The 24,815-nt window shown below is 45.9% G+C and overlaps 2 protein-coding genes across 5 annotated transcripts in view; one reads left to right on the top strand and one right to left on the bottom strand.

Annotated features, from left to right (window-relative positions):
* The window catches only part of TTC7A (tetratricopeptide repeat domain 7A), a 144,985-nt gene extending 131,567 nt beyond the window's left edge, over positions 1-13,418 (bottom strand). For all 3 annotated transcript variants that reach the window (XM_072768251.1, XM_072768253.1, XM_072768255.1), the window contains exon 1: positions 13,099-13,418. In XM_072768251.1, the coding sequence (XP_072624352.1) occupies positions 13,099-13,303 (205 nt within the window). In that variant the 5' untranslated portion in view covers positions 13,304-13,418. The remainder of the gene's footprint in view (positions 1-13,098) is intronic.
* A 117-nt stretch (positions 13,419-13,535) lies between these two features.
* MCFD2 (multiple coagulation factor deficiency 2, ER cargo receptor complex subunit) lies at positions 13,536-23,942 on the top strand. 2 transcript variants are annotated; one of them, XM_072768257.1, is made up of 4 exons: positions 13,536-13,685; positions 19,490-19,650; positions 20,432-20,591; positions 22,183-23,942. In XM_072768257.1, exons 2-4 carry the CDS (start codon positions 19,502-19,504, stop codon positions 22,309-22,311), a joined length of 438 nt encoding a protein of 145 aa, XP_072624358.1. In that variant the 5' UTR covers positions 13,536-13,685; positions 19,490-19,501; the 3' UTR covers positions 22,312-23,942. The 2 variants fall into 2 exon arrangements, with proteins under 2 accessions (XP_072624358.1, XP_072624359.1); XM_072768258.1 differs by lacking the exon at positions 13,536-13,685 and adding an exon at positions 13,871-14,134.
* Positions 23,943-24,815: the final 873 nt, after the last annotated feature.

Here is a 24,815-nt window from a genome sequence, read left to right as displayed (position 1 = left end):
TTCCACTGTGCATCAGAGGACATTTTTCCCTATGTGTATTTTCATAACACTGGATACTTACATTTTTGCCAGTCTCATAGGCCAGAAATAATAATTTAGTCTTTCCTTGTTTTTTAATAAGGTTGAGCAAATTTTGCATTAGGAAAGGACACTTACTAGTCACCAGGGCTCCCTTTGCCCAACTGTCCATTTTGATATCCCAATAAGATCTTAGTAAGTTTGGCCCAGCCTAAAACAAATGGGTTCCAGAGTAGACTAAAAGAGGCCTATCCCTTCCCCACACCCCAGGGCATAAATTGGCCCTTGAGAAGTATAAAGGGGAAGGAGATACTTCCCAAGGGACTCCTGGAGGCCACCATCAGGGCTGCTTTAGGCTTGATCTGTCACTTTCCCATGTTCCCAGAATCTAGATCACTCATTCATATCCCCAAAGCCTCATTACTGCCCTTTCCCTTTAGATACTAGTGACCACAGGCCAGAGCTCTTGCCCCAAGGGAGGCCAGGCTACCCATGGACCAATTAATTAGCTATCACAGGTGACTTGGCACTAAAAGATGGGCTCAACCAGAGTCTTCTTTCTGGGGATTTCGACTAAGAAACTTGGAAAGAATTTGCTTGTAAGCAGTGGGAATAAAGTTGTAAAGATAATAAGATAATGAATTGAGCCCTAGGCAAGCCCAAACCAGGCTGAGTCAGCAGGGAGAGAAAGATGTACAGAGTCAAGGAGCTGTTCCCCTCGACACAGGGACCTCTCCCAGGTCAGCGCTGCTGGCCTCCTGCAACTAGGGCTCCTCCATGCCTGGCTCCAAGAGTCTGCTGCGGTCCAGCCCTCTGCTGCTCTGCCCCCTGGAAGACTGCGGTGCCTTCCAGCTCTGCTTCGTACCCACCTCAGTGTGTAGGTATGGTTAGAAGATGTTCCTGATAGACTCTGGATTGGGCTTTCCAAGCTACTCCTAACATCAGGAAAGGTTTTGATTATAAAGAATAAAGGGTATGTGAGCTGTTTCAGAAACATGTTGAGCAGATACAGAGCAAGTTTATATGGACCTTACAAGAAAAAGAAGACCAAGTGTTTTACACTGAATTCTCTCATTGAACTTGGATGAAGAGGGTTATTTGCTTAAGGCCTGACCTTGGCAATCCTGGTAGTATACCCCCAGGGTGGCATCTAAAATGACCCACTTTATCCTCAACATCCTCCCTTCTACTGCCATATAGTAGAGGATGAGTCATCAGTCAGTACAGAGAGGTTCATTTAAATACTCTGGAAGGAGGATGCCTGGGTGGTTCAGTGTTTGAGCGGCTGCCTTTGGCTCAGGTCATGATCCCGGGGTCCTGGAATTGAGTCTCACATCAGGCTCCCTACAGGGAGCCTGCTTCTCCCTCTGCCTAAGTCTCTGCCTCTCTCTCTGTGTGTCTCATGAATAAATATATAAACTCTTAAAAAAAATACTCTGGAATGTTCTGTGACTATATGGCAGTTACTAAAATAAAATATTTTTCCAGAAGGATCCATTTCTATCATTAAAACTTTACCCTTTTTTGAACAAAGGATGCTTTGTCAAAAGAAGTCCCTTTTCATTTTACTTTTCTCCATGTCAGGCATGGTCCTTGAATGTACTGTAGACCCCGAGAACCCTTCTCCTAATCACTTACAAAGGATAATGAACCACTTGATGACTAAGCAGAGGATTTGAGCTAATTCTTGGAGTAAACAGGGGCTGAAAAAACTCCAAGAGGATTAACTACCTCTGTTCCTACAATTACTATGACACTGAAAAGTAACATTCCTGTTGAAGTTTTATAAATTAAATCTTACTAGGAGGGCCGAAATGATGCTGTAGAAAATGTCCTCTATATGAAGAGACTTTTGTAATGTGAGTAGCCAGACTGAAATAGTTTATTGTATGTGTTTAGCTAATGTCCTGTATGGATCCCAGTGTCATGAGTCAAGCTCCCACCCATGAGTCAAGCTCAGTCCAGCTCCCACCTACGCTGTAGAGCCTTCCCCTACTGGTCAAGTTCATATTCATTCATCTGCCAACTCAGTTTTAACATGGTCTGTGTCTTACAATTCAACTCTGTTCACTTTCAGTATTTAATTACTGCAAGGCTTTTTTTTTTTTTTCCTTAAAGAGGTGCGGTACTCAGTGTAATACATTTTAAAACTCTTCTCTTGCCTCTTCCGTTTTCTGGTTTTGTTTTTTGTTTTTTTTTTTAAAGATTTTATTTATTTACTCATGAGAGACACAGAGAGGCAGAAGACATAGGCAGAGGGAGAAGCAGGCTCCCTATGGGGAGCCTGATGCAGGACTGGATCCCAGAACTCTAGGATCACGCCCTGAGCCAAAGGCAGTTGCTCAACCACTGAGCCACCCAAGTGTCCCTGTTTTCTGTTTGTTATTGCAATCTTCAGTATATTTGTAATAATCGGAATTCCAGATATAGACACTCAGTAGGTGTCACTGATGGTTGTGGGAACAAATTGTTTAACTGATTCATTCACTTATCCATCCTTCATTTATTGTTATTAAAACTGTGGTTAGATGTTGGATAGAGAAGGGAAAACAGTTATTAATGTTGCTTAGAGAAGAACAAAACATGCAAAACATAATGGTGGAGACTCGGGGGAAGATGAGAGAGAAGTCCAGACAAGTTTGTGAATTGTCTTTTCCTACCATTCACACTACACTTTATATATGAATATATTCCGTATGTATTCTCTTTCTTTGAAAACATCTTGAAATCATGGTAAAATAAATTAAGCTTTTTTTTTCCTTTTTTTAAATTAAGCTTTCAGTTGATTGGAGAGTTAAGCTCACAGAAGGTAGGGAAAATTCTCTGTGATCAAAAATTAAGAGGGAGGGCAGCCCCGGTGGCTCAGCGGTTTAGTGCCACCTTCGGCCTAGGGCCTGATCCTGGGGACCTGGGATCGAGTCCCACATCAGGCTCCCTGCATGGAGCCTGCTTCTCCCTCTGCCTCTGTCTCTGCCTCTCTCTCACTCTCTCTGTGTCTTTCATGAATAAATAAATAAAATCTTAAAAAAAAAAAAAATTAAGAGGGAGCTCAGTTGAGGGGAGGAGCAGTGAGAATGTTGCATGAAAAAAAAAGAATGTTGCATGAGCTGATGTGGAGCCCCCCATCCCCTGCCCCCAGGAGTTTACTAGTCTCAAGAATCAAGGTGCTTTTTTTTTTTTTTTTAAGATTTTATTTATTTATTCATGAGAGACACACACAGAGAGAGGCAGAGACACAGGCAGAGGGAGAAGCAGGCTCTCCATAGGGAGCCCAGTGCGGGATCACGAACTGAGCCAAATGCAGACAGACACACAACCACTGAGCCACCCAGGTGCCCCAAACCAAGGCATTTTTTAATGGACCTGTAGTAACAAAAGAAGAGACCTTGCATTAACAAAAGCACAAAAATAGACATGTACTTCCTCATAAAACTAGGACCCTCAAACGGCTGTACCTTTGGTGAAAGTATGAACCAAAGATGAAATATGCAGAGACACACAGAGAAACAGTGAAGCTGTCTCTCTTAGCCTAGCATCTTGATTGAGTTAAAAAATGTTCCCCTGAGAAATTATAATACCAGTCTGTTCTTACTCAGGTCTAAAGTACAATCTTACACTACCTATGGAAAGTGGGTGCCTGTGCGTTGAAAAATTAACGCAAAAATGGATACCAAACAGAAGCAAACATAAAATATCTCTGAAGAAACACATCATCCAGGCCACACAAGGTTCCCATATAAAAGGCCCACTGAAGATGAGCTCATCATCTAAAATTACAAAATACAGGAGGATAAATCACCATGAGTGAGAGCTAAGAAATTCTCAAGAGGGAAATGGTATAGACCTGATCTAACATAGCGTCAGCCTGGCATGACTATTCTACAATTAAAATCTCCAACTCCTCAGAAGAATCTGTCAGTAGCTAAAACTGTTATCTTTTGTTTTCCCCCAGACAGCTTGTTCAAGAGCACATGTCACAGACTAGACTCTGCCAGATATCAGCTGAACGATTAGCCTCCCTCTACCCAAATAGCAAACCAAAAGATCTAAACACTTCCTGTTCCTTGAGTGTCTTTAGTTTTTTTCTCTCTTTTAAATTCCTTCTTGTTAACAGAATAGTGACTAACCCCCCCCCCTTTTTTTTAAGATTTTATCTATTTATTCATGAGAGACAACACAGAGAGAGGCAGAGGGAGAAGCAGGCTCCCTGTGGGAAGGTAGACACTCAGCCACTTAGCCATTCAGGGATCCTGAAAAGAGAATGTTTATCCAGAAGAACTAATGTCGAAAACTCCAAACAAGAACAACATGATGAGAGAGGAGAGGAGATAAAAGCGATATTAAGAAATGCTAATGTGTTTGACCTAGTAGAAGGAAGACCTATCTACTTAGAAGTTTAAAAAAATCAACAGTTGGATTTTTCACCAAAAGTCATGAGTTTTTTGATAATAGTCAGCGATGGAAGAAGCAGAGTCATTAAATGCAGATGACCATCATTTCCACCACCCCCAAGTATAGTAGGTCTGAATTCAGATCATCCAACAGAATCCAAAACTCTGCTGTGTTTCACTCTTACCATAAATAAGAGTAAGAGGAGAAATACAAAGCCCTACCCCATATCTTGATTAAAGCAGACTTCAGTGACATCAGTAGTTTGAATTGCCCCTTTTGTGGTTATCTTGAGCTTTGTGTATCCTAGGACAATGCTTCTTGGTAAGATGTAGGGTGGTGTTTTCATTGTTTAAAGCATGATGGCTCCAGCAGCCCCCGTGGTGCAGCAGTTTACACCGCCTGCAGCCTGAGGTGTGATCCTGGAGACCCTGGATCGAGTCCCAGGTCGGGCTCCCTGCCTGGAGTCGGCTTCTCCCTCTGCCTGTGTCTCTGCCTCTCTCTCTCTCTCTCTCTCACTCTCTCTGTATGTCTCTATGAATAAATAAAATCTTTAAAAAAAAAACTTCTCTTAAAAAAATAATAAAATAAAGCATGATGGCTCTGAAAAAAAAAAAAAAAAAAAGCATGATAGCTAAAGGGGAGGCTGTGGGGCAGCCTGGGTGGCTCAGCAGTTTACCGCCTGCCTTCAGCCCAGGGCGTGATCCTGGAGACCTGGGACTGAGTTCCACATCAGGCTCCCTTTATGGAGCCTGCTTCTCCCTCTGCCTGTGTCTCTGCCTCTCTCTGTGTGTCTCCCATGAAGAAATAAATAAAATCTTTAAAAACATTTTTTTAAAAAATAAAGGGGAGGCTGGAAAAGAGAAGTGGCTTCATGTTCCAAGGCAGGTCCTCAGGCAGGTCAGTTTTAGCAAAAAGTGCATGTATGAAAACAGAGGGTCAGAAAGTAAACTCTAAAACTACCCATGCTTAAAAAAAATAAAAAATAAAAAAAAAAATAAAACTACCCATGCCTGGGCACCCTTGGAATGTCTGCATGTACTCTTGGAGGTACTCATGCTTCTTGGGAAGAGTGAGGGGTCATTGTAATGGAATGAGGAGCACAAAGAATGTCAGAACTAGGCAGCTGCTTACAGTCAACTGTAAGCAGCTGCCTAGTTCTGATGGCTTTAAGCATAAGAAAGCTTTATTTATTTATTTATTTATGATAGTCACACAGAGAGAGAGGGGCAGAGACACAGGCAGAGGGAGAAGCAGGCTCCATGCACCGGGAGCCCGACGTGGGTTTGGATCCCGGGTCTCCAGGATCGTGCCCTGGGCCAAAGGCAGGCGCCAAACCGCTGCGCCACCCAGGGATCCCATAAGAGAGCTTTAAAAAATTAAATTAAAGGGCACCTGGTTAGCTCAGTCAATAAATGTGACTCTTGATTTCAGGGTCATGAGTTCAAGTCCCATATTAGGTGTGGAGTGTACTATTTTTTTTTTTTTTTTTAGGGGGATCCCCAGGTGGCTCAGTGGTTTAGCACCTGCCTTCAGCCCAAGGTGTGATCCTGGAGTTCCGGGATCGAGTCCCACATCAGGCTCCCTGCATGGAGCCTGCTTCTCCCTCTGCCTGTGTCTCTGCCTCTCTCTCTCTGTGTGTCTCTCATGAATAAATAAATAAAATCTTAAAAAATAAATATATATATATTTTTAATATTCTATTTCAGGATGCCTGGGTGGCTTCAGTTCAGGGCATGATCTTGAGATCCAGGATCTAGTCCCACATCAGGCTCCCTACAAGGAGCCTGCTTCTCCCTCTGCATATGTCTCTGCCTCTCTCTGTCTCTCATGAATAAATAAATAAATCTTTAAAAAAAATAAAGATTCAATTTCTATTTATTCATGAGAGATACACAGAGAGAGACAGAGACTTAGTCGGTGGGAGAAGCAGGCTCCTTGCAGGGAGCCCGATGCAGTACTCAATACAGGACCCCGGGATCCCGACCTTAGCCAAATGCAGATACTTAACCACTGACTTTAGCCAAATGCAGCCACTTAACCACTGAGCCACCCAGGCACCCCTGTGAGGTGTACTTTAAAGAAAAAAAAAAAAAAAAGGTTAAATTGAAAAAAATCACAAACTCAGAATTTTAGATTCTTAGCTCAGAACACAATCAAAGCCTCTAGGAGTGTCTTTTTTAAAAAGTCTCTTTTCGGGGACTGAAATGTATAATACCAATGTATTTAATCAAATAAGTATGAAGACTATACCATTAGAAATGAACAACTTCCAATTTCAACTAGACCTTCAAGTCAGACCAGAAAGCCTTTGGTTTCCTCTAGGCAGTTGGCCTTCCCAGTTACACCATGATGATTTCAAACTTTGACCCACTCAGTCTCTCCTCCAATCACAGCACTGTTAGAAAATAGCCATGCTTCCCAAATCCCAGGCCAGTCCCCATCTGGGCTTTAGATCCATTGTCTCCTGCCTCCTTAGAAATCTTATCCTTTCAATTTTGCTCACTCTGCTGTGTCTTTAGTCTGATCTTTACCGGCTCCTTTCCAAAAGGGTGTAAGACATACACATGGCACTCCATCTTAAAGACAACGCTTCCTGGATCCTGTGTCCCCCTCTACCTCCTTTTCTTTCCCTTCACAGTCAGTGCTTGGAAGACTTGCTCATATTTGTTGTACCTGGGGGCTTACCTACCAGCTGCTCATCGGGCACTGCAATCTGGCTACTGCCCAGCACTGCCCAGCTTCCTGAGCCCCCAGTGACCTCCCCTTGATCAATTCAGTTGAGTCCATATCTCACTTGGCCTCTGTTTCACTTAGGAATGCTTTGGAATGCAAGTGACAGTCTTAGAGTAGCTCAAGCAGGAGTTCTCTACACCTAACAGGATATCCAAAGGCAGGCAGCTGTTGGTGCTGGTTCAGCAGCTCCAGAGCATTTGAGTAGTCCTTCTGAAATTCTCCCTGATTTCCCTTCACAGTTGCACATGACTGCTAAGGGGGTACATCCCCACTCAGGACTGGAAGGGGAAAGGTCTGAACCAGTCACTTAGCTCTTTCATCAGAAATGCAGAAGATTTCCCAGGTTTCCCTGCATCTCACTGCCAGAACCATATCACATGGCCATTTAGCTACAAAAAAGACAGAAAAGTAAGTATTTAATGTTTTTTAGCCTTTATTGTGGCAACAGACAGGAGGAAGAGGGTGGACATTTGAAACTGGGCTACCACCACCCAGTCTAACTCACCAGAATCGGCATGGTGCAGCTCTTTCTTTACCTACAACCTACTCACACCCCTCTTTCTCGTATGCACATTTTGCACAGAACATACTCACTCCTCCATAAAGGAGATAATCCTAAAGTTTCAGCCAGCTCTTACAGACAGCATGGGTCCAGGTACTCTGTGTGCAGGCCACTCGTTCAGGTACAGATATGGTTTCTCATGGCCTGATGACTTACACTAAAGGTTAAGTACTCTGCCAAAATGAAAAAGACAGTACCAAGTGTTGGGAGAATGGGGAACAACAGAACTGTCACATGCTCTTGCTGGTGTATAAATTGTCACAGCCACTTGGGGAAACTCTTGGCAGTATCTAATAACACCAAACATCTGTGTTCCCTATGAGCCAGCAGTTTCTGTTCCAAGGTAGATACCTGACGGAGATGTGAACAGATGTATAAAAAAAAAATGTTCTGCAACATTCAAAGAAGCATTATTTGTAATAGCCTCAAACCCAAATGTGCATAGAATAGCACGCAGAAATGAGAATGATCTAAAACTGTACATGCTATAGAGGAATCTCAATGTTGAGTCAAAGAAGCCAGACACAAAAGAGTATGTACCATGTGATTACATCTATAGAAAATACAAAAACAGGTAAAATGCCTCTGTGCCATAGAAGTCAGGATAGCAGTTACCCTTTGGGGAGAGGGTGGTACTTGGAAGGGAGGGCAGGGGGGATGCCAGGGTGTTGGTAATGTTCTCTTTCTTTTTTTTTTAATTTTTTAAAAGATTTTATTTATTGGGCATGAATAAATAAATAAATGAGATTTTATTCATGAGAGACACAGAGAGAGAGAGGCAGAGACACAGGCAGAAGGAGAAGCAGGCTCCACTCAGGGAGCCCGACGTGGGACTTGAACCTGGGTCCCCAGGATCACACCCCGGGCCGTAGGTAGCGCTAAACTGCCGCACCACTGGGGCTGCCCTAATGTTTTCTTTCTTGATCTGGGTGCTGGTTATATGGGTGTGTTCGGTTTCTGAAGATTTGTTGAGTTGTATGCTTTTCTATATGTGTACTTTCCTTTGTTTATACTATTGTGAATTAATAAAAAATACATATGGTGGTCTCTGCTCCTGGTTCAGGAGCTATAGAGCTCCAAAAACCTCTATAATTTCCCAAGTGACAAGAACACTAGGAACACATCTTTTGTTTTAATATTTGATCTTTGACCCTGGTTCCTGACACAGTTCCTAAATCCCTTGGAATTTCCTGGGTAATGGGAGTGTTTTGTTTTAATGAGGTGACTCTTGGTGGGCTCCTGGATGACTTCAGCATGGGACCTGGTCACCAGAAAGACCAAGCCATGATTAGAAGTTTGGAACTTTCAGCTCCACATCCCATCCTCCAGGAAGGGGAGAGGGACTGGAGATTGATATCAATAATAATCAGTCATGCTTATGTCAGGAAGTGATCATAAAAATCCCAATAGTACAGATTTTGGAGAGCCTCTGGGTTGGTGAATATGACAATGTTTTGGGAGGATGGTGCACCCAAACTTGGCAGGGACAGGAGCTCCTACACTTGGGACCCTTCCAGACTCTTTATTTCCAAATCTGGCTATTCACTTGTATCTTTTAAGATATAATAAACTGGGAAGCATAAGTAAGCATTTCCCTGAGTTTTAGAAGCTATTCTAGCAAATGATCAAGTCCAAGGAGGGAGTTTTAGAAACCTCCAATTTGGGATCCCTGGGTGGCGCAGCGGTTTGGCGCCTGCCTTTGGCCCAGGGCGCGATCCTAGAGACCTAGGATCGAATCCCACGTCGGGCTCCCGGTGCACGGAGCCTGCTTCTCCCTCTGCCTGTGTCTCTGCCTCTCTCTCTCTCTCTGTGTGACTATCATAAATAAATAAAAATTAAAAAAAAAAAAAGAAACCTCCAATTTATAGCCAAATTGGACAGTAGTTGTAGGTAACCTGTGGACCTACTATTGTGATTGTCATCTGAAGTGGGGGGGGCAGTCTTATGGGACTGAGCCTTTAAACTGTGGGGTCTGCACCAACCCCACTTAGTGTCAGAATTGAATTGCATTGTAGTACACTCAGCTGGTGTTGCAGAGAATTGCTTGGTGTGGGGGGAAAATCCACATACCTGGAATCAGAGGTATTGTGTTTCTGAGTAAAAGAAAATAGGAGTGTGTCTTTCCTCTACACTCTACAACAATAAAAAGTATAAAAACACTTCCAGTGCACAATGTGAAGAAACAATGAAAGCTTCCTTTTAGGGAAAAAAAAAAAAAAAAGGAAGAAGAAGAATGGAAAGCATAATATACTCCCTTCAGTAAAACATATCCATTCCTGCTAGAAAGCTATAGCAAGGGATCTCTTCCATGGCAGTGCATTAAGTTTTTTATTGGGGAACCTGGTGGCCCCTCATGTCTTCTGTCCCCTGGTTGTGTGGAATGCACAGTGTTTGCATCCTACTCCCTGTTGGAGGGAATTCAGGAATCCAGGGATTGCCCTAAGGGTTAAACAGTAACAGAACAGTGTTGACCAGGCTTGATTTTAAGGACAAAAATGATTCCCTCAGTCATTTGTTAGGCTTCTGGTCAATTCCATGGATAAGTAATCCCTTATATAGGGAGTCTTTAAATGGTTTTCTAAATTAAAGATATAATTTTTTTTTTCTGAATAGGTAATGTTTTTCTTGTTTAAAAAAAATCAAAACAATACCAAAAGAAATAAATTAAGGCCTTATTCTCACCTCTGTTCTCTTTTATTAGTTTCTTGTGACTACAAGTGTTTATTTTTGCAAAACAAGCAAACCAAGTATTAGAGTATTTAAGTCTTTGAGGGACTGCTTTTGTATGTGCTCACTTACAGTTGAGGCAATTCAATACAACAGCTGCAGGGAGAGATGCCACCTCAAGCCCATTTTTGCTACCTTGGCCTCAGTCTTATCTCCTGATAAAGCTGCCTCTCCAGTTGTGCTGGCTTCACCTTGGCTATACAAAGAAAAGTATTTGTTTCAAACCAGTGAGGCTCCAAGTTGTGGGATGTGACCAATTTAGGTTGTAAGCTGCCAGTAAGGTATTCCTCTCTTACCAAAGCCTTATTTTAATCTCTGCCTTCAAATCAGATACTTCTAATCTAGATTTGTCACTCTCTTAAAGAACTTTACTGAAAGCTACTAAAGGGGGGAGAAAAGCCAACACTGATAATGTTTTGTCTTGTTCTTAAGATCGCTCCTACAATACAGCGTTGGTTGGCACAGCAAGTGACAGCAGTTTGACAGTTTCACTATGGTTTAACAAGTTGGTCACTAGCTTTCCAATTTGGAATAGAAAGTCTTCAACTCTGGTTACCTTAATATTCAGTAGCTTATTCCACATTTTAATGTCTGTTTTTAGTGTCTTACTAGTGACACCAAATTACTTACCTGTGAGGAACGGTACAAGTTACAGGACATTCACTATAAATGGCTTAAATTAATGTGTGTTCTCATTCATGGGCTAGAATGGGGACAAGAAGGTGTGCAGGGAAGTCAGTTAGGAAGCTCTCCCTGTAAGTCAGGTGGCAGGTGATGGTTTCATGGATATCAATTATACTTCAGTAGAGCTGGGGGTGAAATAAGAGTAGCTCCTGGGGATCCCTGGGTGGTGCAGTGGTTTGGCACCTGCCTTTGGCCCAGGGCGCGATCCTGGAGACCCGGGATTGAATCCTACGTCGGGCTCCCGGTGCATGGAGCCTGCTTCTCCCTCTGCCTGTGTCTCTGCCTCTCTCTCTCTCTCTCTGTGACTATCATAAATAAATAAAAAAAATTAAAAAAAAATAAGAGTAGCTCCTGGAATTTTGGCTTGAACAACAGAATGGATGGCAATGATATTCACTAACGTGGACAAAACAGAGACGTACATGTTTGGGGATGAAAATTAACTTGGGGGTAGGCAGGTTTTGAGATGCCAATTAGGCATTCACGTAAAGATGTCAAGTATGCAGTTTTTTTTTTTGTGTGTGTTTTTTTTTTTTTTTTTTTTTTAGCATTAGGAATTACAGGAGAAGGTCATTGTTAGAGAAAATTTGGGAGTCACCTGCTCATAAATGGTACCTAAATCCACAGGACTAGATGAAATCACATGAGAAGAGTGGGTAGATAGAGAAGGGGACTCAGGATTGAACCCTGGGCACTTTGATATTTATAGGTTGAGCAGAAGATAAACCAGTGAAAAGAACCCAAGAAAGAATAGCCAGTGAGGTAGGAGGACTGAGAGGGCATGATGTCAGAAAACAAGAGAAGAAAGTGTTTCAAAGTGGGAGTGGTTGACTGTTGAATAGTACTGAGAGGGCAAGCAAAAACAGAAGGGGCCACTGGATTTGCATGGAGATAGCAGTTGCAGTAGCTTGGTGGCGAAGAAACCAGAGAACAAGCTTCAATGATGATGGGAATCATCTATAGAAAGCAATTGTAACTCGAGAGAGAGATAGAGGGTAAGATCCACAGAAAAAGCGGGAGTATTGGCAAACAGAATCAGAGCACAGGGCCATGTCTTGTGTATCCAGTAGCTGCTAGAGCAGTCTAGGACATAGGAAGTACTCAAGAAATGTTACCGGATCAATAAATAAATGAGCAAATGAAAGAATGGATGGATGGCAGATGCAGGGCTGAAGAACGAGCTAGGTCCAACTTCAGAGTAAGGAAAGAAGAAGGGGGCCTTGAATTAAGAGTTTCTTCAGGGACTTTGGGATCCTGGGATTTTTCTCTGGGCGGAGGGTTGACATTTCATTCTCAGATGAAGATGGGAGAAAGAATGAGGCACTGCCAATGGCGGTTACCTTGGCCAACTTTCAAGGCCCTGATCTGCTAAATAACGCAGAATGCAGGGAGGGTTCTGGGTTCATCCACTTACTTAACCTTTCTTTCTCTCCCAGTCTCTCCCTTTCTGGATCCAGACTCACGAAAAAATGATTTTGTATCTTTAGGAAAAGAAGTGGGAAGAGGAGATTTAAAAAAAAAAAAAAAAAGACAGTCTCGGGGCAGCCTGGTGGCTCAGCGGTTTAGCACCGCCTGCAGCCCGGGATGTGATCCTGGAGACCCGGGATCGAGTCCCACGTCGGGCTCCCTGCATGGAGCCTGCTTCTCCCTCTGCCCGTGTCTCTGCCCCTCTCTCTCTCTCTGTGTCTCTCATGAATAAATAAATAAAATCTTTAAAAAAAAAATGACAGTCTCACATTCCTTTACCCATCTGGCCAGTAGATATTCACGGAACAACAAGTCGGGTGGGGGGGTAGTTGGAAGAGGAGGATTATGCGGGGTTTATGGTTTCTTTTGTCTGTGCGTCTGTTGTGGTTTTGCAGTGCTTTGTCTTCTACTAAGAGCAGGTGATGCCGCGAACTGCACAAGGAAGGTGGTGTTTGAACGGGGCTGCCCCTAAAATCTTGGCGGGCCTCGTATAATAAATAGGACGTAAAGGTTACCGATGATGCGGCTGGTGGAATACAGCAAGCAGGGGCTGGAGGTAGAGGCCGTGGAGTCCCAGCATCTCCGAGGCGGCTCATCAGCGGAGTAATTCGGGCTCCCATGATGTTTCGTCCCAACCTGCAGTCGGGGGCACCGAGGAACCTGTCCAGGTGGGGGCCCACTGCGCGCCGGCCGCAGCCTCGAACCATCCGCGTTAGCCATCCGGGCCCCACGCAGGACCGCGTTCCCAGCAACCCTGGAGGCGCCGGGGGCCCGCCAGCCCGAGCCGCCTGTGGCCGGGGAGGGCAGGCAGAGGAACGGCCTCCGCTGGACTCGAGCCCGCGACACGTGGACCCTCGCGAGCGGTCCGCGGCCGGGCGCCGGGCGGGGCGGGGGCGGGGCTCCGCGGCGCCGACGGGCGGGCAGAGGGGGCGCGCGTGCGCACGGCGGGGCGGGGGCGGGGCCGGGGGGCCGCGGTCCGCCGACGGGGGCTGGCGAGGCTCACGCCGGAAGGCTTCGCGTCTGGAGACCTGCCTGGAACCCCGGGCGCAGCGGAGGCCGGGCTTCGGCGTCTGAGGCTCGCGACCCGAGCCTGGGGAAGGAGGTCGGTGGGGCCCGCTGCGGGGCGGGATGCCGGCGCCCCTCTCTCGGGCCCGGGTCGGGGTGGGGGTCGGCCGCCGGGAGCAGAGCCCCCTGTGCTGGGACTGGCCGGCGGGGGCTCTGCAGCCGGGGCGGGGCTCTGCCCTCCTGGAGCACCTGCCCGGGGGCCCGGGGGCCCGGGGGCGGGGGCCCGGGGGCCCGGGGGCCCGGGGCGGCGCGCTCCGCCTGCCTCGGGTGCCCCGGCCTCCCGCCGGCCGGGACAGCACACAGGTCCCGGGGGAAGGCGGGGAAGCGCCCCTCTCCCGCGCGCCCTTCGCGGGCACCACAGCCGCAGGCTCCGCTGCGCAGCCCAGAGACCTGAGCGCCCTCCCCCCGCCCAGCGGCGCCCCTGGCGACTCCCACGTCGCCCCTGAGCGTCGCCGCGATCGCCCGACCGTCCCTCCGCCGAGCGAGGTCAGTCCACCGTCTGAGCTCCCGCAGGCAGCCTCCCGGCTGGTCCCCTGCGCCTCTTGATCCTCTGCAGTTTGCTGCGTACTGCAAAGCCACAGTGATGGTTTTATTTTTTATTTTTAAGATTTTGTTTATTTATTCATGATAGACACAGAGAGGGAGAGAGAGAGACGCAGACACAGGCAGAGGGAGAAGCAGGCTCCACGCGGGGAGCCCGACGCGGGACTCGAACCCAGGTCTCCAGGATCAGGCCCCCGGGCCGAAGGCGGCGCCAAACCGCTGAGCCACCCGGGCTGCCCTCTTTTTTTTTTTTTTTTTAATTTTTTTTTTTTATTTATTTATGATAGTCACAGAGAGAGAGAGAGAGAGACATAGGCAGAGGGAGAAGCAGGCTCCATGCACCGGGAGCCCGACGTGGGATTCGATCCCGGGTCTCCAGGATCGCGCCCTGGGCCAAAGGCAGGCGCTAAACCGCTGCGCCACCCAGGGATCCCCCGGGCTGCCCTCTTTTCGCTGTTTTTGCCTCAGTTCTCTTCCCCACCCTGCTTCCATGGATCAGGTCCTCTGGCCAAGCAACCTCCCCCCACCCCCACCCCCTATCGAGTGGACCAGGTGTTCTTCCTGCTTATCCTAGGATACAAGGTGTCCGTTCCCTGCAGGTCTGCAGAGTTATTCAGAGAAGATAATCATATCCTTCCATCTGCCTCTACTGTGTCTTCAACCTTATTGAGCCTTTTTTGAGTTCCTGGACTGGACCGAGTTTCTTACAGGCTTAGGTGTTGGTTACGTTATTTTCGTTCTACCTGAAGTACTGTGTACTTTGAAAAAGATCCTTCTTGTCCTTCCTGTGTTACTCCAGGTGTGTGTCGGCGTACCTGCGGTACTCCATGGGTGTCTGTTTACTGGTCTCTCTTTTCCACCAGGCTGTGATCAGTGTGAGGGGAGCCCATCTGAATCACAGTTCTGTCCTCAGCGCCTTGTGTGGCACCAAGCTGTTAGTAAAAAGTGTGTTGGTTGAATGCATAAATGAAGCCTGGTGCTCTGTGGGCTCCCCGAACAAACCTGTAGATCAAGTTATTAAAAATACCCTGCTTTTCAGAACCAATTCTCAACCCCAAGCCCATGTAGCAATTTCTTTGGCCCAGGAACCTGGTTCTATTCTTGCCTTCAGTCCAGGACCATAGCAGTGGTAAATGGGAAGTAGTGTTGGGAGTTTTTCTTTGGCACTGACTTTGGGTGCAGGATGTCTGGATATTGGTGAGTGTGGCTGCTTTGAGTTTGAATTGACTGAGGGCCCCAGCATGAGAGAAAAGCTGCTAACAGCTGCTGCAGTCTTTATGGGAGGAAGGCTGGCTCCAAACTCTTACATGCCGATAGGGCCAGCGACACAATGAGAGGAGAGGGTGGGCCAAGCTGGCCAGGCCAGCCCTAGTGGGAGAGCTCCAAAGAAAAGTTATTTTTCCAACTTAGGCCAGGTCTGTGATAGGGAAACATATCTAGGTGCCAAAACCCACTGCCCTGAATCAGACTTGAAGGTGTGCCATTCTTGGGTCAGCTTTGTACTTTATGATTGGTAGAGTCAGGGAGAGACAGATAAGATAGGCTCCTGGCCTTCACAGAGGGAGGGAAAGAGAACAGTACGTCGTGAGAGGCTGCATACTGAGGCTGGAGGAGAGAATGATTGGTGTGGCTGGAACAATCCCGAGATGCCTGTGAATGGGACCTGGAAGTGAAAGGGAGGCTGGATGAATGGAACGGTGGGAGCAAAGGCTCTGGGCCTGGAAGAGGCTGCTGCATCAGCGAGGGGAGCCCCGTCACACTCCAGGCACTGCAAAACACCAACCTCTGAGCATCATCAGGCACCAAACTCCTGGGACTGAGGCTTCTCCTTGTGAAGGATGTCTCAAAGCATGGGTTGGGTTCTGAAGTCACCTTCAAAAGTCTCTCCTTTAGATTTTTTTTTTTTTTCCAGTCTGGCCTTCACAATTTCCCAAAGAAGGCGATGAACTTGGGAACTGCTGGGGCTTATCTACCAGGCTGTTTGCTCATGGCCTTGAACTAAGTCATTGAAGCATGGGTGATACATCATGTTCTTCAGGCAAAGGGGAGTTGCTTATATTTCTTTTTGTTTTTTTTTTATTTTTATTTTTTTAAGTATTTTTTTAAATTTTTATTTATTTATGATAGTCACAGAGAGAGAGAGAGAGAGGCAGAGACACAGGCAGAGGGAGAAGCAGGCTCCATGCACCAGGAGCCCGACATGGGATTCGATCCCGGGTCTCCAGGATCGCGCCCTGGGCCAAAGACAGGCGCTAAACCGCTGCGCCACCCAGGGATCCCGCTTATATTTCTTTTTGAATGTGACCCGTTAATTTGTTGCTCCTCTGTGTTTGTAGATTGGGCTTTTGTTGTATTCTGTTAGAAACCTGCTACAGTAGACCGAGATGAATCATGTTCCAAACCAGTGGTACTTGGCCTTTATTCTGCTTCCCTTGAAGAAGGGATAATGTGGACTCCTAGTTACTGTATTAATTATCACTTGGTTGCTTTTTGGTGCCATTTAAATAGAGCCTATCCCTCCTCCATATACTCAATTTGATATATTAAGCTTCCAACCACATAGTTATAGGAAATGGTTCATTGATCACTCAACTGTCAGATCTTCAAAAAAAGGTTTTATGCTCAGTTACATTGACATCAAAACTTGGCAGCATATCTGTGAAGGTGGAAATCCCCCTTTAGCCTCTAAGGACTATTGCCCCATGGGCTGAGAACTGCCAGCCCCTGTGCCAGGCACTGTGCCTGATGCTAGGAATGTGGATTCAGTCCCTGCCCTCGTAGAGCACAGTCCAACAGGGAGCACTGACAAGTAATCAGGCAGTTCTCAAGGATGCATTCACAGCAGTTGTCAGGCAGGACTCTTCTGAAGGGAGGTACTGGGGAGCATATGGGAAGAACGCCTAAACCAGACTCGGAATGTTTTTTTTAAGATTTTATTATTTATTTTTTCTCAAGAGACACAGGGAGAGACAGAGACAGAGGCAGAGACACAGGCAGAGGGAGAAGCAGGCTCCATGCAGGGAGCCTGATGTGGGACTCAATCCTGGGGCTTCAGGATCACGCCCTGGGCTAAAGGCAGGGGCTAAACTGCTGAGCCACCCAGGGATCCCCAGCAGACTCAGAATTGAAGAGGGGTTGCTGGAGAAAGAGATGTATACTGTGCATGAGTCTAGGATGCTTGGGAGAAAGTGGCTTCCCTCTCTGGTCTCTCCTACCCCAGAACTGTAAAGGTGCATACTAAGACCAAGCTGCGCTACTCTGGCCTGGCAGTCACTTGCTGGGAGTAACTTCAGACCTTGTTTTCGGGTACCGGGTACAATGGCAGTGGCCTTGTCACGTTCTGTACACTTTTATTTGGTAAAACTGGGAATGTAGTTTCTGTTCCTGAATTATTTTCCAGAGATAGGAATTAAATGAAAGCCCCCCCTTTAAAAAATTCCATCCATACCTATTGGAACAAAATGATGGGATACATTAAAATACATATTTGTAAAGAAAAAAAACATGTTTTTAGTAGAAACTTTAGAATTCATAGAAAAGTAAAAAAGAAAAATCAGAATCACACCTCATAATTCAAAAGATAATCTTTAACAGTTTTTAGTCATTGTTCTGTGTATGGAATACAAAATTATTCTTTACAGTCTTGTGCAGTCTGCTCTTTATTAAATGCGTATTAAAGATCTCTTATTGTTAAGTATGACATTGCATTATGATGTCCCTATACAGTGATAAGATTAGATGCTGCTTTTTGGCACCCTGGAAGTTTCTTCCCAGTGATGGTCATTTCTTTAGGGAGAGGACTGTGGGAGTGGATACTGCTGATAGGTAAAAGGGGTTTGGGAAATATTCCTGACGATTGTAGGAATGGCATTCTCCCAGAGTCTCACCCTTTGGGATGGTGATGGATTATAGCACAGCTACTTCTCAGTCCCTGGTGCAGGGCTTGGAGGTAGCAGCCACTTTGGAGTGAGCTCTGTGGGTGGTGGGTGCGAGGGAATGAGCAGCACCTGGAGCTTTCTCTTTCCTGCTGTCGGTTTGGGGGGATGGCTCTAGTTGGCCCGTTAGAAATCACTGGCCCTTGTTACCCACAGAATCTGCCACTGCCTTTTGGAAGGTGGATGTGTAGACTTGGTGTTGGTGTGGAGGACTCTTGGTGGTCCTTCATCTTCCTTTTTGAGGTTGGTCTATAAGCCCCCGAAAGGACTGGGAATTTTAGTCTAACAGTTAATAGAGGCCTGCCTGCGCCTTGGTGAGGAATTCTGGGAACAAAGTACTCCTGTCCTCAGGAGCTGGCAGGGGAGCTGACTGTGCCTGGTTGGCCACAGTTCCAGGTCTAGCCAAACTCCGGGAGTACTTGATGGCATCCTAATGTCTCTGTAATTCTTCTTTCCATTGCTCTTTCACAGCGGTTAGTTTACCTGTCTCTGTCACCGTCCTGGGAGGCGGACAAGGCAGGGTTAATGTGGTCTTCTCTGTCCCCAACTGTAGGCCTTGATGTGACCCGCTTCTTTGCTTTCCTCAACTATCACATTCCTGCCTCTGGTCTTGCTCCCCTAAATACCTTGCTCCCAGTGTGCTGCTGGATGAGCCATTCTGAAACTAAGCTCTGGTCTCCTGCACCATGCACAAATGCGCAGTGGCGTCTATTCATCCTCCAGCAACTACAGCCTCCTTGGCCTGGTGTGCAAAGCCGTATCCCAAAATGGCTGGTCAGTCTCTGTGTCCTGTTTTCCTCTGTTCTGCCGGCTTCATGGCCTCTAGGCTCCCCCCTCAACTAAGCCGCTTGGAGTTTCTTTCCCACTCATCTGACCTGATTCTGTGCTCACACCATTGCCTTAGTCCTTCAGTCCCCACACATCCAGTGCGTGTTTGTCTGTCCAGGCCCAACTGAAGTGTCCCAGGTCTGTCAGCTTTCCCTGACCCTCACCCACAGGAAATTTCTTCTTCTGAACTTTCAGTTTTATTTTTCTTTAGGACACTTCACTTTCTGCCTTATTAGTTCTTTCCATAGGAAGTATTTTACCAGACTGTAAGCTTCTTGTAGGCAGGAATACTCTTCACGTCCCTTTAAGCTCTCATTGAGTTACTTGGCACTTTGAAGGAACTTCAGAAAATGTGGAGCCTTCCCAACCCCCTTGATTCAACTGATGGGGACTTGGAGGGCCCAGTTGGACAATCTGTTCCCCAGTCTTGTTCCTTTTACAGATCCTTCCCCAGGAGCACACTGTGTCGTCACATTTTGAAAGAACCTTAGCTCTGGTGTTTTCACGTGTACCTTCTATGTTCCCCACCTCCCAGGTACCGGCGACCATGAGATCCCTGTGGCTGCTCAGAACCCCCTTCCTGTGTGGCCTGCTCTGGGCCTTCCGTGCTCCAGGGGCTGGGGCCGAGGAACCTGGGGCCAGCTTCTCCCATCCCGGCAGCGTGGGCCTGGATAAGAATACAGTGCACGACCAAGAGTACGTATCCAGCCAGGGCTGGGGGCCCAGGGCCTCCCCCTGCAGCTGCAGCCTATGGCCAGCTGTAATGGCTCCCTCCATGCGCTCTCCCTTCTATTTCTACAACTCCTTGACATTTTTCAAGGATGATGCTTACTCCTTAGAGCCACCTGTAAATCAGGCAGTCTTTTTTCCATCATTTCATAGACGGAGGATCTTGAGGCCTAGATGGGATAAATGACTTGCCTGAATTCATTTTGTCTCTCTCTTTCACCACAAGCAGACATACAGACAAACCCCCACCACACGCACATTCATACTCGTGTGTGTATGTGTACACACATATTCTCACACACGTATACACCAGTAGTAGTGGCAGGATAGAACTGAAGTTTCTTGACTGACCAGACAGTTTTCTTTTCTTATTGGCCCATTTAAACATGAATTATTTGTTGCAACTTTTGTCGTGGGCCAGTTAGCCTCACACATTATTTATTATCTTAAAATTGGTTCAAAAAAACTTATTTTAGTTGTTAGCCCCTGAAAGTGTTAGAACAGCATTCTAATAATGGAGAGGGAAGAACACCCATAGTCTTGCCAGCTTAACAGGTGAACTGTTTGATTCTTTCCCTGCCCCTTTTATGGCATTGCCTGTATCTATCATCCTTGAGTGTGCTCTGTCTCTCTTGTTTGTTTTTCTGGGATGGGTGAACTTTCCGATCTTGAATTTTTCAGTCCTTAAGGTTTGGGGATGATCCCGGGGTTGCTGCTGAAAGGTCTGAGTCTAACTATTGGTTTTTAGGCATATCATGGAGCATCTAGAAGGTGTCATCAACAAACCAGAAGCAGAGATGTCCCCACAAGAACTGCAGCTCCATTATTTCAAAATGCATGATTATGATGGCAATAATTTGCTTGACGGCCTAGAACTCTCCACAGCCATCACTCATGTCCATAAGGAGGTAGGTCAGCTGTGGCTTAGTGGATAGTCTTGGAAAGCCTTCTTCCTGCACCCCACCCCCTAACCCGGCCCTGGCCGTTCAGTCCCTAGCCTTGATGACTGTGCTGTCCTTGCATCTTCTTTTTCTGCTCGCCACTTCCTATTCGTAGCCCCTTCTCACAAAGGGTGACCTCTGAGGCTGAATTCCCCCAGGGCCTTGTTTCTCTGACAAGTGCTATAGGCATTTCTGCCATGCACTGGAGTCTGAGAACCAGCACCTAAAGGACAGATCACATTGAAATTCAGAGCAGGGGAGAAGTTTTGTTTGTTTTTTTTTTGGGGGGGGGAGAAGTTTTATTGAGAAGAGTGGCGAACCAAGGGACCAAGGGATCGAGGGACTCAGGAGAAATTGAGGGTTCGTGTGATATTATACGTGCTCCATATGAGACGGTTTCCAGAGCACTTTCAAGTGGGTTAGAGAGCTTGATTGATCTTTGCCACAGCCTGTGAGTAGCCAGGGCAGGTGCATATGTTACCCCCATGTTACTGGTGAGGGCACTGAAGTCGAGATGGTGCATCTCCTGGTCTAGTGTCTGTCAAGTGGGTTAGAGAGCTTGATTGATCTTTGCCACAGCCTGTGAGTAGCCAGGGCAGGTGCATATGTTACCCCCATGTTACTGGTGAGGGCACTGAAGTCGAGATGGTGCATCTCCTGGTCTAGTGTCTGTCCTGCTCTGCCACACTGCAGTCCATAGAGAGGAAGAGGGGCAGAGCTGACGATGTGTGTGCTCCCGTTGTCTGCCGGAAGAGCAGGTGTGGGTTTGCTTTGAAGGTGGCAGGGAGTACCGATGGCTTTGTGCAGGAGAATAGGCACTATCACGGGAAGATCATTTGCTGTGGGAGGCAGAGTGATGGGCATGGGAAGACTTGCATCAGGGGGAGAAATTGTGATTCAGCAGTCCTGGCAGGCGAGGCTGGTGGTGGCGGTAGGAGAGCAAAGGGTGCACGTGGGAGAGGTGCCATAGGAAGAATCAGCCTAGATGGACAGTGTTAGCACTCAGCACAGCCAGCTCCACTCTATCTGCTTCTGGAGCAGGGCACCTTCACCCCCAAGAGGGTACCCTCACCTCCAAGATTATATCCACTTCCTCTGGTCGGCAGCTCTTTCCTCTTGTTCTGACCCCAAGATGCTGTCTGGTACAGACTGCTTGCGCTTTACAAGGGCACATTGCGTCCAGAGCTGACCCTCTGGAGAGCCTGGGTTGTGAGCTTTTCTCTAAGACCACTTTGTGGGTTTGTGGGAATTAGGAACCTCATCATTCTGTGTGAGCCAGACCTACCTTTCTGCAGTGAACATATGTTACATTTGTAATTAGAAAAGAATGAAAAGCAACTTTTAAAACTAATAAGCAAGGGCCTACTTTGATTGCATCTTTCTTTTTAACTTGAGTTGTTGTGAATTGACTATCTGATAGGTGATTTGTGGATTCTTAGAAGTAGCTATGTACTACACCAAAGGAGCTTGTGGACATACAAGCACGGACATTTTGGACATTAACTAAGCACTTCTGGTAAAATGTGTGACTCATCATTGTCTGCTTTGTATTTTGTAGGAAGGGAAACAGGCCCCACCAGTGAGTGAAGCTGAACTGATTAACTTAATAGATGGTGTTCTGAGAGACGATGACAAGAACAATGATGGATACATTGACTATGCTGAATTTGCAAAATCACTGCAGTAGACATTGTTTGGCCATTAGTTATATGCAAATGTGACCCGTTATAATGTGATTGAATACTTTTGGTAATTCAAAATAACTCCTTTCCAAAAAAAACAAAAAAAACAAAAAAACAACAAAACAAACAAACAAAAAAACAAAGCAAAAAAACCCAGAAAAACTCCTTTCCAATTACTGCTACCGTATTTTGGTAAAAACCTGTAGCAGTTTATTACACTGGGGTGAGAAAGAAATCAAGAGAAATAGAAATGGGACATATTGCAGTCCCAAAGTACTGTTAAATCTCTTACTGGACAAGGGCTTGATTAAAGAATCCTTTTAAAATATTGGATAATTAGAGCGTAGTACTCAGGAACTTGGCTGTAGAATACTGCTAGTCTCTTGGTTTTCATTCATGCTACCTGAAAAGTAAGACAAGCTTTGCCGAGTGGACACACTTCAGTAACAGTGAATAGCATAAATGCCAAATGTTTCCCCTGGTGGATCCTGTCTTTTCGGGTAAACGTGCTCAGTATTCTGAAAAGTTCCCCTGCAGCCTGAATGGTGACGTGCCCCCGAGCAGGGGACTATTAGGCTACTCAAAGCCACTGCATAAGAAGGATGCCAGATCCTGAGTTCAGCTAGCCGTAGAGTCTAAAATTCCATCTCTTATGGCACTTTGGAAATAACACACCATTGACCTAAGTGATTGACATTTTTTCGCTTTTCAGTATTTTATAGAACTACTGCCATATCCTTTCTTTTAGGTTTTCTTCAACTTAGAAGAGACCTTGAATTTAAAAGTGTCTTTATTCTAATCATTAGCAAATGTTTTAGCTTTCTTAATATTTGTATTTAACCCTTATTTCTGGGGTTTGTTTTTGCAGTTTAGAAACTATTAGGAATGCAAGGACTATATCCCTTCTGCTTGGTGCAGTGGTGGGGTAAAACTACTTACCTGGACTTGTGTAAGTGAGGAGTGAGATCACCAGGCACCAACTGCCGCCAACTACATTAGAAGGAATGGTGTTTAAATTACCTCTTCTAGCTTAATTATGTGAATTCTTTCCAATCAGGAAAGATGAGAAAAAGAAACCTAAAAACTCTTTAACAGAATGAATTTCAATAATGGTTGAAAATGAGAAACAACAGCAAATTATAATTTGATTTATTGAATGGGATGGATGTGCTGGGATGGAAAACCCAAAACGAGGGTTGAATGGGGAAAAAACTGCATAGAATTTGCTGTAAGATGTATACAGACTTATTTTCTTTATTAAAGTATTCTTATAAGGGGATCCCTGGGTGGCTCAGAGGTTTAGCACCTGCCTTCGGCCCAGGGTGTGATCTTGGAATCCCGGAATCGAGTTCCACATCAGGCTCCCTGCGTGGGGCCTGCTTCTCCCTCTGCCTGTGTCTCTGCCTCTCTCTCTCTCTCTCTCTCTCTCTCTGTCTCTCATGAATAAATAAATAAAATCTTTAAAAAAAGTATTCTTATAAGAAAACATACGTATTTGTAAAAATGTTTTCCTGTATCAAGTATTTGTGCAATGAGAGCTGAATTGTAAACTATTCTTGTAATATCTAGTTATTTTGAAAGATTTATATAATGAATCATGGATATATGACCAATAAAACTGATGAAACAAAATAAAGAGCAGTTGATTTTGTCCATGTAGGGGTCTTTTCCTCCCACATGAAGGTTTTGCTTATTTAACACAGATGTTTACATATACCTACTTCACCACAGGTCCTACGACTCTCCCTGGCTATGCCCTGTTCCTTTGGGCAGGGGTAGGTTCCCAGTAATCAGTCACTTTCCTCTTTTTCTGCATTTCTTCTTCTGAATGAAATCACTTTTTTGGACCTTTCTTTCCTGGCCACGTTCAGATTATGATAGCCTTGTCTAGCTTAGGAAAATACAGTGTTTTCTCTTGGAGTCTGGGGACTGTTTTTCCTTTGCCAGAGAGTTTAATTAGGTAGCATTTTTGGAAGCCTCCCAGGCCCAAACAAAAAGCACAGTCTCCCCTGGTGTTTTGGGAATAACATTTTGTTCTACTATTTGAAAAGGAAAGAAGGAAGGAAAGAGGGAAGGAAGGAGGAATAATGGGAGTGAAGGAAGTTAACCATTGCCTTCAGTCTCCCCTGCACCCGCCACCAGATCATTGGATCTTGTGCTGGCTCTTCTTCATCCAGAGCTGCCCCTCTGGATGGATCTAATGAATGGCCCACAGTTGGAAGAGCCTCATACTGTTGGCTGCTGGGGAGGGACTGAGATCTGGAGAGGGAGAGAAGCGGATCCTCAGAAGGTAGAATCACCCCATTAAATAGGCAAGACGGACACCTTCCTCCTCCACAGCTGGCATCTCATTGTAATTATTTCATGCTAGCATTGTGGGCCTGTTTAGCAAATGTCCCTAGTGGGAGGAGCTTGTGATTTTTAGGGACACAGAGACATTCCTTGCATACCCCCCTTGACCTCCTATCTCCTACACAAAAATACCGTGGCCTTCTCATAGCTCACCTCA

Source organism: Canis lupus, chromosome 11, assembly GCF_048164855.1.
Source record: "Canis lupus baileyi chromosome 11, mCanLup2.hap1, whole genome shotgun sequence".
Classification (NCBI taxonomy): domain Eukaryota; kingdom Metazoa; phylum Chordata; class Mammalia; order Carnivora; family Canidae; genus Canis; species Canis lupus.
The sequence above is the reverse complement of the archived record's forward strand: the minus strand, read 5'-3'. Positions and strand labels throughout refer to the sequence as shown.